The sequence below is a fragment of the Anolis sagrei genome, chromosome Y, assembly GCF_037176765.1.
Source record: "Anolis sagrei isolate rAnoSag1 chromosome Y, rAnoSag1.mat, whole genome shotgun sequence".
NCBI lineage: Eukaryota > Metazoa > Chordata > Lepidosauria > Squamata > Dactyloidae > Anolis > Anolis sagrei.
Window position 1 is genome coordinate 8,213,008 of NC_090035.1, and position 17,834 is coordinate 8,230,841.

At 46.0% G+C, this 17,834-nt stretch overlaps 1 protein-coding gene across 2 annotated transcripts in view; it reads left to right on the forward strand.

Annotated features, from left to right (window-relative positions):
* LOC137095321 (protein tweety homolog 3-like) overlaps window positions 1-17,834 on the forward strand; it is a 178,693-nt gene that overhangs the window by 69,544 nt on the left and 91,315 nt on the right. For both annotated transcript variants that reach the window (XM_067461817.1, XM_067461818.1), the window contains exon 2: window positions 7,824-7,990. In XM_067461817.1, the coding sequence (XP_067317918.1) occupies window positions 7,824-7,990 (167 nt within the window). The remainder of the gene's footprint in view (window positions 1-7,823; window positions 7,991-17,834) is intronic.

Here is a 17,834-nt window from a genome sequence, read left to right on the forward strand (position 1 = left end):
GGATTCTTAATCTTTCTAGCCTCATGTTGTCTGCTCAAATTCCGCAGCACTGCTGGTCACAGCTGACTTCCAGTTAGAGCACTCAAAGGCTTCCCAGTTCTCGGTGTCTATGCCACAGTGTTTAAGATTGGCTTTAAGCCCATCTTTTCCTGTCCAACATTACGTTTCCCCTTCTTGAGTTGGGAGCATTATTACATATTACATTCAGAAGGTTGAATGCAGAAGGTCTTTGATTCAATCCCTGGCTTCCCTCCTTATAAGGTAATAGGAAAGACCTTTCTCTGCCCTATAGATCCACTATCAGTCAGAGCGGATTATGCCGCAGATAATGCCAAATAGTCTAATCTGATCTGTAACTGCTTCTGGGGGTCCTTTCCGTCTAACAGCATGAGACTAGAAAAGCGGGATTTTATTTTAATGAGAGTATTTTCTCTACCCTTTATAGACAGCTGTGAATGGCCTTTGCATAGGCAGCTGGATTCATATTTAGGGAATTTTCAGATCTTGACTACACACAATCATAGAATCCTAGAGTTGGAAGAGACTTCGTGAGCCATCTAGTCCAATCCCATTCTGCCAAGACGCAGGAAAATCGCATTCCAAGCACCCCCAACAGATGGCCATCCAACCTCACTACCTTTGAGGATGCTTTCCATAGATGCAGGCGAAATGTCAGGTAAAAATGCCTCTAGTACATGGCCATATAGCCCCCCAAAAAACCCGGCCATGAACGCCTTCGACAATTCATCCAGCCTCTGTTTAAAAGCTTCCAAAGAAGGAGCCTCCACCACACTTTGAGGCAAAGGGTTCCACTGCTGAACAGCTCTCACAGTCAGGAAGTTCTTCATAATGTTCAGGTGGAATCTCCTTTCCTGTCGTTTGAAGCCATTGTTCCGCATCCTCCAGGGCTAGCTTGCTCCCCCCCCCCCCATGACTTCCCCTCACATCTTGATCCATGGCCCTCATCATGTCTCCTCTCAGCCTTCTCTTCCTCAGGCTAAACATGCCCTGCTCTTTAAGCCGCTCCTCATAGGGCTTGTTCTCCAGACCCTTGTTCTCCAGACCCAAGTTCTCCCTAATGTTCAGGTGGAATCTCCTTTCCTGTTATTTGAAGCCAAGCAGGTGGAGCGACGACTGTGCAGCTAGGTTCATGTGATCGGAGCTGGCATGTTAAAGGCATGGCATGTAATAGCATCTGGTTCAGAGCATGCCTTGTGCCCACTCAACCATTCCAGTGATATTTCCAGACACATTTTCATGCTTGTTCCCTCCTCTCTATGACTTCCTCTCACATATTTATACATGGCTATCATGTCTCTTTTCAGCCTTCTCTTCTTCAGGCTAAACATGCCCAGCTCTTTAAGCCACTCCTCATAGGGCTTGTTCTCCAGACCCTTGTGCTCCAGACCCAAGTTCTCCCTAATATTCAGGTGGAATCTCCTTTCCTGTCACTTGAAGCCAAGCATGTGGAGCGACGACTGTGCAACTAGGTTCATGTGATCGGAGCTGGCATGTAATAGCATTTGGTTCAGAGCATGCCTTGTGCCCACTCATCCATTCCAGTGGTATTTCCAGACATATTTTCAAGCTTGTTCCCTCCTCTCTATGACTTCCTCTCACATATTTATACATGGCTATCAGGTCTCTTCTCAGCCTTCTCTTCTTCAAGCTAAACATGCCCAGCTCTTTAAGCCGCTCCTCATAGGGCTTGTTCTCCAGACCCTTGTTCTCCAGACCCAAGTTCTCCCTAATGTTCAGGTGGAATCTCCTTTCCTGTCATTTGAAGCCAAGCGTGTGGAGCGACGACTGTGCAACTAGGTTCATGTGATCGGAGCTGGCATGTAATAGCATCTGGTTCAGAGCATGCCTTGTGCCCACTCATCCATTCCAGTGGTATTTCCAGACACATTTTCAAGCTTGTTCCCTGCTCTCTATGACTTCCTCTCACATATTTATACATGGCTATCATGTCTCTTTTCAGCCTTCTCTTCTTCAGGCTAAACATGCACAGCTCTTTAAGCCGCTCCTCATAGGGCTTGTTCTCCAGACCCAAGTTCTTCCTAATGTACAGGTGGAATCTCCTTTCCTGTCATTAGAAGCCAAGAATGTGGAGCGACGACTGTGCAGCTAGGTTCATGTGGTCGGAGCTGGCATGTAATAGCATCTGGTTCAGAGCATGCCTTGTGCCCACTCATCCATTCCAGTAGTATTTCCAGACACATTTTCAGGATACCTTCCACCTTCCTGAAATGTTTCTATGGGAAAGAGGTGCAGCTGCAAGTTGATGGCACTCCAGTCCAGATCCCTGAATGATTTTTTGTAGCAGCTTAATATAGAATGGTGTCGAAACCAAAGCAGAATAGAGGGGTAGCATTACTTCCTTAGATCTAGACACTATGCTCCTATTGATGCAGGCCAAAATCCCATTGGCTTTTTTTGGCGGCAAAAAAAGCCAATGGGATTTTGGCCTGCATCAATAGGAGCATAGTGTCTAGATCTAAGGAAGTAATGCTCCCCATGCTCTATTCTGCTTTGGTTAGACCACATCTGGAATATTGTGTCCAATTCTGGGCACCACAATTCAAGAGAGATATTGACAAGCTGGAATGTGTCCAGAGGAGAGCGACGAAAATGATCAAGGGTCTGGAGAACAAGCCCTATGAGGAGCGGCTTAGGGAACTGGGCATGTTTAGCCTGAAGAAGAGAAGGCTGAGGGGAGATATGATAGCCATGTATAAATATGTGAGAGGAAGCCACAGGGAGGAGGAAGGAGCAAGCTTGTTTTCCGCTTCCCTGGAGAATAGGATGCGGAACAATGGCTTCAAACTACAAGAGAGGAGATTCCATCTGAACATTAGGAAGAACTTCCTGACTGTGAGAGCCGTTCAGCAGTGGAACTCTCTGCCCCGGAGTGTGGTGGAGGCTCCTTCTTTGGAAGCTTTTAAGCAGAGGCTGGATGGCCATTTGGCAGGGGTGATTTGAATGCAATAGTCCTGCTTCTTGGCAGAATGGGGTTGGACTGGATGGCCCATGAGGTCTCTTCCAACTCTTTGATTCTATGATTCTATGAAACCCAGTTTCTTGTCCGAGAGACAGTGTTCCAATTCAAGGACTTCTGAGCAACATTGTCCGGATTTTCAGAAGCTAAGCAAAAGAGATGTCGCTGATTAAAAATAAAATCCCCTCCACGCTGCACATTTCTGGCACGGCTTTGCCTTCAGACTGAAGGGGACTAATACGACGGCGCTGGCAGAAACCGCTTGGGCTCAGTTCCAGGTATTTTTGCAGCCTCGCAATCTGGTGGCATTTCATGGACAGTGACCTCCAGCTCGTTGTGTCCCGAAAGCAATTGACTGAAGGGTTTATTCTTTAGCTATTTGTCGTATTCGTAGAGCAGAATGTGGACGAATTTAGAATCATAGAATCATAGAATCAAAGAGTTGGAAGAGACCTCATGGGCCATCCAGTCCAACCCCCTGCCAAGAAGCAGGAATATTGCATTCAAATCACCCCTGACAGATGGCCATCCAGCCTCTGCTTAAAAGCTTCCAAAGAAGGAGCCTCCACCACACTCCAGGGCAGAGAGTTCCACTGCTGAACGGCTCTCACAGTCAGGAAGTTCTTCCTCGTGTTCAGATGGAATCTCCTCTCTTGTAGTTTGAAGCCATTGTTCCATTGCGTCCTAGTCTCCAGGGAAGCAGAAAACAAGCTTGCTCCCTCCTCCCTGTGGCTTCCTCTCACATATTTATACATGGCTATCATATCTCCTCTCAGCCTTCTCTTCTTCAGGCTAAACATGCCCAGTTCCCTAAGCCGCTCCTCATAGGGCTTGTTCTCCAGACCCTTGATCATTTTAGTCGCCCTCCTCTGGACACATTCCAGCTTGTCAATATCTCTCTTGAATTGTGGTGCCCAGAATTGGACACAATATTCCAGATGTGGTCTAACCAAAGCAGAATAGAGGGGTAGCATTACTTCCTTAGATCTAGACACTATGCTCCTATTGATGCAGGCCAAAATCGTTGATGTGCTCAAATGGAAATCTAGGCTTCTCAAACGTTGATGTGCTCAAATGGAAATCTAGGCTTCTCATAGGGAATTGGTTCCGATTTCGTGCCAAAGCATGTGAATGGACATTCAAGGGTTTGTCCTCAGGCTTGTGTATTGTTGTCTTCTCCCTTTGCAAACAGCAATGCCTTTTCTTCTTGGGTTGTTGTAGGTTTTTTCGGGCTATATGGCCATGTTCTAGAGGCATTCTCTCCTGACGTTTCTCCTGCATCTATGGCAAGCATCCTCAGAGGTAGTGAGGTCTGTTGGAACTAGGAAAAAGGGTTTATAGATCTGTGGAAAGACCAGGGTGGGACAAAGGACTCTTGTCTGCTGGAGCTAGGTGTGAATGTTTCAACTGACCACCTTGGTTAGCATTTGATAGCCTGGCAGTGCCTGGAGCAATCTTTTGTTGAGAGGTGATTAGATGTCCCTGATTGTTTTCCCTCTGTTTTAATTTTAGAGTTTTTTTTTAATACTGGTAGCCAGATTTTGTTCATTTTCATGGTTTCCTCCTTTCTGTTGAAATTGTCCACATGCTTGTGGATTTCAATGGCTTCTCTGTGTAGTCTGACATGGTGGTTGTGAGAGTGGTCCAGCATTTCTGTGTTCTCAAATAATATGCTGTGTCCAGGTTGGTTCATTGGGTCAGTTGAAATATTCACACCTAGCTCCAGCAGACAAGAGTCCTTTGTCCCACCCTGGTCTTTCCACAGATATATACTGGTAAACCCATTTTCCTAATTCCAACAGACCTCGCTACCTCTGAGGATGCTTGCCATAGATGCAGGCGAAACATCAGGAGAGAATGCCACTAGAACATGGCCATATAGCCCGAAAAAAAGCTACAACAACCCAGTGATTCCAGCCATGAAAGCCTTCGACAATATGTTGTGAGATCTGTTGGAAACTAGGCAAGTGGGGTTTATATATCTCTGGAATAATGTCCAGGGTGGGAGAAAGAACTCTTGTCTGTTTGAGGAAAGTGTGAATGTTGCAATTGGCCAGCCTTGTACAAAGAAGCTATTGCAACCCACAAGCATGTGGACGATTTCAACAGAAAGGAGGAAACCATGCAAATGAACAAAATCTGGCTCCAAAATCATGACAGTAAACAAAGAGCAACACACAAAAAATAAGGGAAATCCAGACAGGAAACTAACAGGGCCAGCTAACACCTCCCAATAAAGGATCCCCCCCAGGCAGGAAGCAGCCAGGCTTTGAAACTGCAAGGCCATTCAATGATAATCAAAGAGGCTAATTGCAACATTGACACCTGCCTCCAACAGACAAGAGTTCTTTCTATATAAACTCCACTTTCCTAGTTTCCAACAGACCTCATAACCTCTGAGGATGCCTGCCACAGATGCAGGCGAAATGTCAGGAGAGAATGCTTCTAGAACATGGCCGTACAGACCCAGTGATTCCAGCCATGAAAGCCTTCGACAATACCTTTCCTTCTTGGCTTTCAGCACACAATATGGTGCCATTATATATTTTGACCAGAAACATACGGCTTGCATTTCCTGGGAAACGAGATAGTAAAGTGGATTGAGATGCATCTGAAAATATTTGCTTGTTTTTAGTATCGTTTTGAGCACAGTTGAAAGAATCCTCTCCTTTTGGCCTTGCTTCGGTTTGGTTTTGCTGTGCGTGATACACAGAGAGAGCGACCTGTTCAGAAACCGTTGCCCTCGCTCTCCGCTTTGCCTCCAAATTGGAGTAAATACAACGTCCACATATGCAGCGTGGTATTATCCCATTCATGATATGATTGTTGATTGGCTTGGCTTGCCCATACAGCTAATCTGGAAAGAAGGCACTCTGATTAGAAAGGTGTTTGGCCAAGAGAGAAGGTTGTCACCGCCTGAGCAACACTCAGGAGACCTGGATTATTATGGGGTATTTATTTATTTATCGTGTCAGGAGTGTATTGTATTTAAAAATGCACATACACAAAGTTTGCAAACTTGGCATTCTACGAGGGTTGAATGAAAAGTAATGCCTCCACCTGCGTAACTCCTCAACAGATGGCAGTACTGGTATTTGGCAGGTACTGGCTTGTTCAGTAGACTCTCCTCTACAGTTCCATTTTGGCGGGAAGCCTTATCAATGAACGGTTGTGTTGTTAAAGTGCAAAGTATGGAACCCTGCGCAGACAGTTGCTCAATGCGACTTAAGCAACGTGCAGTCATTGAATTCTTGACAGCAGAAGGTGTCGCCTCAACATCTTTAAACTTATATTTATTTATTTATTTCGGTTGCTTCTACCCCGCCCTTCTCACCCCACGGGGGACTCAGGGCGGCTTACAAAAGCAAGGCACAATTCGATGCCCGCAGTACATAACAACAATAAGACAATAACGTCAGTTAACAAAACAGCAGCTTTAACAATAACATCAATTAACAGGAAACAGTAATTATTATAAGGCAAAAACAACCATAAAAGCAATAAAACCAATACAAACCATTTTCCTCATTGACGGTCAGCACTTCACAATCTCATAGTTCAATTCCAATTCCACACTTATCAGTCTTTTCGGTCCTATCCATCTGGTTATCCATATCTAGTTGTCAGATTGCCCAAAGGCCTGGTCCCACAACCATGTCTTCACCTTCCTCCTGAAGGAGAGGAGGGATGTTGATGCCCTAATTTCCCCCGGAAGCGAGTTCCACAGGTGAGGGGCCACCACTGAGAAGGCCCTGCTCCTCGTCCCCACCAGTCTCACTTGTGATAGCGGTGGGGTCGAGAGCAGGGCCTCCCCAGATGATCTCAAATTCCAAGGTGGGACATAGAGGGAGATACGTTCGGACAGATACATTGGACCAGAACCGTAAAGGGTTTTGTAGGTCAAAACCAGCACCTTGAATTGTACTTGCCCAATGATGCACATTGTACTTGCCCAATGATACATCAACACAATCACCATAAACAGCTTGCATTCTCTGATGAATCTCCTTTGGGGTTACGAAGGTGGAGGCATTACTTTTCATTCAACCCTCGTATTATATGTCCTTTGACCAGTATCTGGCCACTTGGAATGCCTCTGCTGTTGCTGCAAGAAGGTCCTCTGTTGTGCATGTGGCAGGGCTCAGGTTGCATTGTGGTAGGTGGTCAGTGGTTTGCTCTTCTCCACACTCGCATGTCGTGGATTCCACTTTGTGGCCCCATTTCTTAAGGTTGGCTCTGCATCTCGTGGTGCCAGAGTGCAGTCTGCTCAGCGCCTTCCAAGTCACCCAGTCTTCTGTGTGCCCAGGGGGGAGTCTCTCATTAGGTATCAGCCATGCCTTGAGGTTCTGGGTTTTGGCCTGCCACTTTTGGACTCTAGTTTGCTGAGGTGTTCCAGCAAGTGTCTCTGTAGATCTTATAAAACTATTTCTTGATTTAAGTCGTTGGTGTGCTGGCTGATATCCAAACAGGGGTGGGCTGGAGATGTCACTGCCTTGGTCCTTTCACTATTGGTTGCTACTTCCCGGCGGATGTCAGGTGGTGCGATACTGGCTAAGCAGTGTAATTTCTCCAGTTGTGTAGGGTGCAGACATCCTGTGATAACGTGCCATGTCTCATTAAGAGCCACATCCACTGTTTTAGCGTGGTGAGATGTGTTCCACACTGGGTACGCATACTCAGCAGCAGAGTAGCAAAGCGCAAGGGCAGATGCCTTCACTGTGTCTGGTTTTGATCCCCAGGTGCAGGAAGGATAGTTTATTTAATTATGGAAAAGGTTTAAAGATCTTTTGCTCAATGGGATGTTTGTGTTTTTCCCCCACTCCAGGCCTTGTTGTTACTGGGCGGCGTTGCTCTCTCCTGCCTTGCTCTGGATCTCCTCTTCCTCCTTTTCTATTCCTTCTGGTTGTGTTGTCGCCACCGGAAAAGTGAGGAGCTGAATGCGGATTGCTGTTGCACAGCCTGGTGCGTCATCATTGCAACGCTCGTCTGCAGGTGAGTCCTACCTTCCTCTTTATATGTCTCTTGCCATCTTAACCCAAATTAGCCTAAGTACAATAATAATGCATCTTCTAAAGTGGTGGTTCCCAGCCTGTGGTCCATGGACCACCAGTGGTCCCCAAGAACTAAAATATGGTCTGTGACCTCATTGTTACCACACTGTTACAATGATAGAGACTGGTCTCATGAAACCCTCTTATAGTGCCGAGGCAACGGGGATGTCGGGAGGGGAGAGGCCAATTACCCATGAAAGGTGCAACAACAAGCCTCATAGAATCATAGAAATTGGAAGAGACCTCGTGGGCCATCCAGTCCAACCCCATTCTGCCAAGAAGCAGGACAATTGCGTTCAAAGTACCCCCAGCAGATGGCCATCCAGCCTCTGTTTAAAAGCTTCCAAAGAAGGAGCCTCCACCACACTTTGGTGCAAAGAGTTCCACTGCTGAACGGCTCTCACAGCCAGGAAGTTCTTCCTAATCTTCAGGTGGAATCTCCTTTCCTGTAGTTTGAAGCCATTGCTTCTCATCCTAGTCTCTAGGCAACAGAAAACAAGCCTGCTCCCTCCTCCCCATGATTTCCCCTCACATATTTATACACGGCCCTCATTGTGTCTCCTCTCAGTCTACTTTTCTGCAGGCTAAACATGCCCAGCTCTTTAAGCCGCTCCTCATAGGGCTTGTTCTCCAGACCCTTGATCATTTTAGTTGCCCTCCTGTGGACACATTCCAGCTTACAGTCAAAATCTCTCTTCAATTGTGGTGCCTAGAATTGGACACAATATTCCTGGTGTGGTCTAACCAAGGCAGAATAGAATAGAGCAGTGGTCCTCAACCTGGGGTCCCCAGATGTTTTTGGCCTACTACTCCCAGAAATCCCAGCCAGTTTACCAGCTGTTAGGATTTCTGGGAGTTGAAGGCCAAAAGCATCTGGGGACCCCAGGTTGAGAACCACTGGAATAGAGGGTCATCATGACCTCCCTGGATCTAGACCAGGGGTCCCCAAACTACGGCCCGCGGGCCACTTCCGGCCCGCCAAGGGCCCTGATCCGGCCCCCGGAGGAGGAGCGCCCCCCCCACACACACACAGTGCCCCTCCATTGGCTGGCTCACGCTATCCGTCAGGCCCGATGGACAGCGCGAGCCAGCCAAGGGAGGCTGCTCCGCATGGTCTACTCGCGCGTAAAGCACCTCTCGAGGTGCTTTACGTGCAAGTAGACCACGCAGAGCAGCCTCCCTTGGCCGGCTCACGCTGTCCATCGGGCCTGAGCCAGCCAAGGGAGCCTGAGCCAGGCAAGGGAGGCTGCTCCGCATGGTCTACTTGCGCGTAAAGTACCTCACGAGGTGCTTTACACGCAAGTAGACCACGCGGAGCAGCCTCCCTTACTCGCAAGTAAGCCGCGCGGGCCTGCTCCTCCCTTGGCAGGCTCACGCTGTCCATCGGGTCTGATGGACAGCCTGAGCCAGCCAAGAGAGGCTGCTCCGCGTGGTCTACTTGCGCGTAAAGAACCTTGTGAGGTGCTTTACTCGCAAGTAAGCCGCGCGGGCCTGATCCTCCCTTGGCAGGCTCACGCTGTCCAAGGGAGGCTGCCCTGGTGCTCCATGCAGTCATGCTGGCCACATGACCTTGGAGGTGTCTACGGACAGCGCTGGCTCTTCGACTTAGAAATCCAGATGAGCACCACACCCCAGAGTCAGACATGACTGGACTTCATGTCAGAGGAAAACCTTTAACCAGGAAAATCTTGGAAGATCCAGAGTGGGAGAAAGAACTCTTGTCTGTTGGAGGTAGGTATGAATGTTTCAGTTGGCCATCTTGATTGATTGCCATTTCATAGCCTGACAGTTTTTAGGGAGAATCCTTTGTTGGGAGGTGATTAGCTGGCCCTGATTGTTTCTTGTCTGGAGTTCCCCTATGTTTGAGTGTTGTTCTTTATTTACAGTTATAATTTTAGATTTTGTTCAGACTAGAAATAGGAAGATTTCCCATTCTCTGCTCCTGGAATTACTGCCTAAAGAGGGCGAGAAAGAACCCCCTCTAAGAGTCCTTCCACACAGCAAAATAAGATATGTGCAATGTGCATAGGAATTTTTTAATTGATTTTTTTTAAAAAAACTATAGTCCGGCCCTCCATCGGTCTGAGGGACAGTAAACTGGCCCCCGGTTTAAAAAGTTTGAGGACCCCTGATCTAGACACTAGACTCCTATCTGTGCAGGCCAAAATCCCATTGGTTTTTTTAGCTGCAACATCAGATTACCTCCTGACTGCTGCTTCTCCTCCTTCTCCCTTCACCTGAGTGGAGCCGTTCCATGTAGTGCCTGGAAGCTGGAGCATCTTGGTGTCTCCATTTTTAAACCTGTTCCTGGGGTTATTTGAGGTCCTGATTCAGAAACTTTCACTGGAGAGACTACATCAGCTCTAGATTATTAAATATCGTTTTCTGTGGGTGAGCAGATGGCAAGTACTAGATGGCATATGTTCTGTATCAGAAACTAGAGCTGATGTGGTCTATCCAATGCAATTTTCTGAATCAGTACCCAAAATAACCAAACTGAATCTAAAGTTGACCAAACACGGATTTGTAGCCCTTTTGGTACTAATGTTGGAGAATGGCCCCTGGTCAAAGTGGTCCCTGGAAACAAAAAAAAAGTTGGAAAACACTGATCTAAAGTTTCCTGATTATTGTGCTACAGCCACCATTTTAATCCATCAGTTTAATCCTTTTTTTTCCAATGGAGAAAGAGGGTTCAGTTCCATTAAAACCTGGGTCAATGGACCAATTAGTAGCACCTTCATTAAGGGAAAGTCAAGCACTCATCTCTGCCTCATTGTCATCATCCATTTCCGTGCTAATGTACAAGTGGGCTTTAAGGTACCCGATCTGACAAATGCAGTCAAATTCATGAATTCATGATCCAGCCAGGGCTCACTTGCGTCTGGTTCTTTCCCAATAGGTTGTTGTAGTTTTTTTGGGGCTGTATGGCCATGTTCCAGAAGCATTCTCTCCTGACGTTCTCCTGCATCTATGGCAGGCATCCTCAGATGTTGGGAGGTCTGTTGGAAACTAAGAAAATCAGGTTTCTATATTTGTCCCAGTGTATATCTTTCCCAGTGTTTGCTGGATTGTAATATTCAAGAATTGACCTCTGAACTAGGTTAGGCACAGTGTTCAGAGCAGAGGCTTTGCATAGCTTGGCCCTCGTAGAAACCATCCTAGTTGGGGGTTTTCTTCATGTCAGGAGCTACTTGAGAAACTGCAAGTCGCTTCTGGTGTGAGAGAATTGGCCATCTGAAAGGATGTTGCCCAGGGGACGCCTGGATGTTTTGATGTTTTATCATTCTTGTGGGAGGCTTCCCTCATGTCCCCGCACAAGGAGCTGGAGCTGATAGAGAGAGCTCATCCGCACTCTCCCTGGATTTGAACCTGCGACCTGTCGATCTTCAGTCCTGCCGGCACAGGGGTTTAACCCACTGCGCCACTGGGGGCTCCAAGGAACAACTTGAGAAACTGCAAGTCGCTTCTGGTGTGAGAGAATTTGTTAGGTTCTTGTGGGTTTTTTCGGGCTATAGAGCCATGTTCTAGATGCATTTTTCCTAACGTTTCGCCTGCATCTATGGCAAGCATCCTCAGAGGTAGTGAGGTCTGTTGGAATTAGGACAATGGGTTTATATATCTGTGGAATGGCTGGGGTGGGGCAAGGAGCTCTTCCCTGCTGGAGCTAGGTGTGAATGTTTCAACCGATCACCTTCATTAGAATTTGAAGGCCTGCCTGAGCCTGGGAAAATCTCTTGCTGGGAGGTGTTAAGATGTGCCTGGTTGTTTCCTCTCTGTTGTTTTGTTCAATGTAGACGTACAGGATGTACAGGATGTTTTACCATCCTGTAAGGCTTCTCTCATGTCCCCGCATGAGAAGCTGGAGCTGACAGATGGGAGCTCACCCCGCTTCCCAGATTCAAGCCGCTTACCTTTTGGTCAGCAGTCCTGTCGGCACACAAGGGTTTAACCCATTGTGCCCCTGGGGGCTCCTATCCTAGTCGTTGAAAGAACCAAAACAGTTTTGTCCTCCCGCACTTTGTGCATTTGATGCTATCGCTTTGAGAGTTCCAAAATAAACTATTGTGATTTTCATGATCAGTTCAATCAAGGTTGTGGCTTTACTAAGCAAAGCCTTTTTCCTGTCTGTTTTAAATTGCATTTCCTTCCTTGGCAAATGTCCTTTCAAGTTTGAATAATCACCTTGGCCTGTCTTAATAATTGAGGCTCAGCGTTCTGCTTGTCGACACTGAGGATCAGTGCTGAACCTGTTTACATAAATTGTCTTGCTTTATCTTGTTCTTCCTAACTTGTGTTTCGTTTTGTGCTGTGTTTATGAGTTCCCACCTGCACAACTTGATCTGACTTGTGCTTAATTTCTTTTCGCTGCTGAGTAATCCTTTCACTGCTTCGTTAAGTGAGACATCACCACTGCAGCCATCTCCACCATCTTTGTTATTGTATATTATATTTACATAAGTCTACATTGAAGTATTCTAGTATGATGGTCCTCCAAGTGTAAGGTCTTGGTGGTGGGTACTTCGATGGCTGTAGAGCCCTATTCTTGCCCGCATGTTCTTCCATAGTGAGGACATTGTTTTTCAGGTGGAAGGCAGTCTTGGTCAGGGTTGGCTTGGTGTGCCTTTCTCTTGGCACATTTCTCCTTTTTGTGTATTTTCAAATTCTGCAGCACTGCTGGTCACAGCTGACCTCCAGTTAGAGCGCTCAAGGGCCTGGGCTTCCCAGTTCTCTATGCCACAGTTTTTAAGGTTGGCTTTCAGCCCGTCTTTAAATTTCTTTTCCTGTCCACCAACATTACGTTTCCCGTAAGGCCAATGCTTGCCTATACTGAATCTACAGGTATGCTTCATAAACCTGCAAGATTCACCACTGCATCTTTGCCTGCAAGGCCTCAAAATGCACCAAGAGATCGCTGTGAAATGACAATAGTTTGCTGTGTCCTGATTAGATTTATTTATTTGTCGTGTCAGGGCAACCAGTCAATTGTATTACATTTCTAACAGAACAAAACAAACAAACAAACAGACAAAACGCAAAATTTGCAAGTTTGGTAGTTGATTAAATGTCCTTTGACCAGTATCTGGACACTTGGAGTGCTTCTGGTGTTGCTGCAAGAAGGTCCTCCATTGTGCACATGGCAGGGCTCAGGGTGCATTGCAGCAGGTGGTCAGTGGTTTGCTCTTCTCCACACTCGCATGTTGTGGATTCCACTTTGTGGCCCCATTTCTTGAGGTTGGCTCTGCATCTCGTGGTGCCAGAGCACAGTCTGTTCAGCGCCTTCCAAGTCGCCCAGTCTTCTGTGTGCCCAGGGGGAAGTCTCTCATTTGATATCTGCCATTGGTGGAGACTCTGGGTTTGAGCCTGCCACTTTTGGACTCTCGCTTGCTGAGGTGTTCCAGCATGTGTCTCTGTAGATCTTAGAAAACTATTTCTAGATTTAAGTCATTGACATGCTGGCTGATACCCAAACAAGGGATGAGCTGGAGATGTCACTGCCTTGATCCTTTCACTATTGGCTGCTACTTCCCGGCGGATGTCAGGTGGTGCAATACCGGCTAAGCAGTGTAATTTCTCCAGTGGTGTAGGGCACATGAAGAGCCACATCCACTGTTTTAGCGTGGTGAGATGTGTTCCACACTGGGTATGCGTACTCAGCAGCAGAGTAGCAAGGCAGATGTCTTCACTGTATCTGGTTGTGATCCCCAGGTTGTGCCAGTCAGCTTTCGTATGATATTGTTTCTAGCACCCAGTTTTTGCTTGATGTTCAGGCAGTGCTTCTTGTAGGTCAGAGCATGGTCCTGATTAGATGAAGCAGCCTAATTTGATATACTTATGGGTCCTTCTCTTTTGCTGTAAAGGGGATATCCAGTCCTTGAGCTTATAAAGTGAGGGACAGAGAATATTTGAGACTTTCAGTCATAGGACTCATAGAATCCTGAGTTGGAAGAGACCTCATGGGCCATCCAGTCCAACCCCACTCTGCCAAGAAGCAGGAATATTGCACTCAAAGCATCCCCGACAGATGGCCATCCAGCCTCTGTTTAAAAGCTTCCAAAGAAGGAGCCTCTGCCACACTCTGAGGCAGAGAGTTCCACTGCTGAACAGCTCTCACAGTCAGGAAGTTCTTCCTAAAGTTCAGATGGAATCTGTTTTCTTTCCTGTAGTTTGAAGCCATTGTTCCATTGCATCCTAGTCTCCAGGGCAGCAGAAAACAAGTTCGCTCCCTCCTCCCTCTGACTTCCTCTCACATATTTATACATGACTATAATGTCTCCTCTCAGCCTTCTCTTCTTCAGGCTATGTTTAAGCCGTTCCTCATAGGGCTTGTTCTCCACACCCTTGATCATTTTTTTTTGCCCTTCTCTAGACACATTCCAGCTTGTAGAATCATAGAATCAAAGAGTTGGAAGAGACCTCATGGGCCATCCAGTCCAACCCCATTCTGCCAAGAAGCAGGAATATTGCATTCAAATCACCCCTGACAGATGGCCATCCAGCCTCTGTTTAAAAGCCTCCAAAGAAGGAGCCTCCACCACACTCCGGGGCAGAGAGTTCCACTGCTGATATTTCTCACTGTCAATATCTCTCTTCAGTTGTGGTGCCCAGAATTGGAGACAATAGTCCAGGTGTGGTCTAACCAAGGCAGAATAGCGCATGGGGAGCATGACTTCCCTGGATCTAGACATTATGCTCCTATTGATGCAGGGAAAGCAGTCTAATGAGCAGGAAGCAACCTTTGAAAAAGTATATAAATATCACCTTGGGTTGTTGTAGGTTTTTTTCGAGCTGTATGGCCATGGTCTAGAGGCATTCTCTCCTGACGTTTCGCCTGCACTTTGGCAAGCATCCTCAGAGGTAGTGAGGATGCTTGCCAAAATGCAGGCGAAACGTCAGGAGAGAATGCCTCTAGACCATGGCCATACAGCCCGAAAAAAACCTACAACAACCCAGTGATGCCGGCCATGAAAGCCTTCGACAATACATGAAATATCACCTTGTTTTGAACCAATGTGATGGGCTGATTGCACCAGGCAGTTGTTTACATCTGTCCTTCTGCTTGCAATTCCAGCCAAGGCGTGCTCTCCTCCCGTCCTGAAGTCATTGACTCCGGTCTTGTCAGCAAACCAGTTTGTTAGAGTCAGCGAGACAATATCGTAAGCTCAGCAGTCCAGTGCATGAGCTTAGAAAAATCCAGCAAAGCACCCCATGATTACCGTTAGCACATAGACAATTGAGCAACACGTAGGCCTAGTTCTCCTGTTTTGATAATAGCTTCTTCTCCTTTCGTTGTAATGTCTGGTTTTGCTTCCTTTTTGAAGCCTCGATCTGCGATTCCCTCGGCTGCAATCATCAGCGGTCAGAGCATTTCATCACATCTGCAAATGTTCAGTTCCTCAATGATTCATTGAGGAAGAGCTTCTGTCACGAATGGCATCCGCTAAACAGGTTGTGCCTTATAGTCAGAGCTCGATTTCCTGCAAAGGGATAAGCTTTTGGGGTTTTATGTCTCAGTGATTGAGGGGCTGCAATGTTTGTAGCAGTGTGTTTCACAACGTGGATGTGTTTTCTTTGGCCATATGTACTGGTAGGTAAGGTAAAGGTAGTCCCCTGACATTAAGTGCAGTCATGTCTGACTCTGGGGTGTGATGCTCATCTCCATTTCTAAGCCGAAGAGCCAGCGTTGTCCGTAGACACCTCCAAGGTCATGTGGCCGGCATGACTGCATGGAGCGCCCTTACCTTCCCGCCGGAGTGGTACCTATTGATCTACTCACATTTGCATGTTTTCAAACTGCTAGGTTGGTAGAAGCTAGGGCTGACAGCGGAAGCTCACGCCGCTCCCGGAATCAAACTTGCGACCTTTTGATCTACAAGCTCAGCAGCTCAGTGCTTTAACCCACTGCGCCACTGATATATACTGAATATACACAATTTTCAAGACAAAATCCGGCTACATTCTATATAAATAAAAATGTAATGTTAGTTTGTGGGATTAACAGAACTCAAAAACCACTGAACAAATTGACACCAAATTTGGACAGAAGACACCTAACAACCCAATCTATGTCCTTCACTCAAAAAAATTGATTTTGTCATTTGGGAGTTATAGTTGCTGGGATTTATAGTTCACCTACAATCAAAGACTATTCTGAACCCCACCAATGATGGAATTGAACCAAACTTGGCACACAAATTCCCATGATGACCAACAGAAAATACTGGAAGGGTCTGGTGGGCAGTGTCCTTTGGTTTTGGAGTTGTAGTTCACTTACATCCAGAGATCACTGTGGACTCAAACAATGATGGATCTGGACCAAACTCTACACAAATACTCAATATGCCCAAATGTGAATACTGGTAGAGTTTGGGGAAAATAGAATATTGACATTTGGGAGTTGTGGTTGCTGGGGGTTGTAGTTCACCTACATCCAGAGATCACTGTGGACTCAAACAATGATGGATCCGGACCAAACGCTACACAAATACTCAATATGCCCAAATGTGAACACTGGTAGAGTTTGGGGAAAATAGAATATTGACATTTGGGAGTTGTGGTTGTTGGGAGTTGTAGTTCACCTACATCCAGAGATCACTGTGGACTCAAACAATGATGGATCCGGACCAAACTTGGAACGAAGACTCAATATGCCCAAATGTGAACACTGGTGGAGTTTGGGGAAAATAGAATCTTGACATTTGGGAGTTGTAGTTGCTGGGAGTTGTAGTTCACCTACAATCACAGAGCATTCCGAACCCCACCAATGATATTGGGCCAAACCTCCCACACAAAACCCCCATGTGGGCCACAGCAATGCGTGGCAGGGGGCGGCTAGTCTTTATAAATAAAAATGTAATGTTCGTTTGTGGGATTAACATAACTCAAAAACCACTGGATGAATTGACACGAAATTTGGACACAATACACTCCAATTTGGACACAATACACAATCCACTCCAACAGTCCAATGAGTGTCCATCACCCATAAACACACACACATGCACACACACACAAAACCCTAGCGGAACAGACTTAAAACCCCCCAAAATACACCATATATACATATACACATGCACTCATATACATATGCACATGCACACATTCATACACACACACGTATATATATGCACACACACATATATACACATATACACACATACATATATACACACATGCACATATACATGCACACATGCATATATACATATACACATGCACACACATATACATATCCACACACATACATATATATACACACAAATATCCATTTAGACAAGCACACACATATACACAATATGCATGTACACATATAAACACACAAATACACAAATATATACACACATATATACCCCCCCATATATATATATATATACACACACAAATATACACACATACACGCACATATATACATATATACATATACACATGCACACGCATATACATATCCACATACATACATATATACACACAAAAATGCATATAGACAAGCACACACATATACACAATATGCATGTACACATATAAACACACAAATACACAAATATATACACAACATATATACACCCATATATATACGCAAACACACATATATACACAAATATACACACACACATACACACATATATATGCACACACAAAACACATATACACAGACTGGGCCACAGCAATGTGTGGCAGGGGATGGCTAGTTTGAAATATAAAACAACAGCAGCCAAGCATAATTGCCCATGTGCATAAGGAAGATATTAGGATATTGCTTCCCAACCTTCCTAATGTTGTGACCCGTT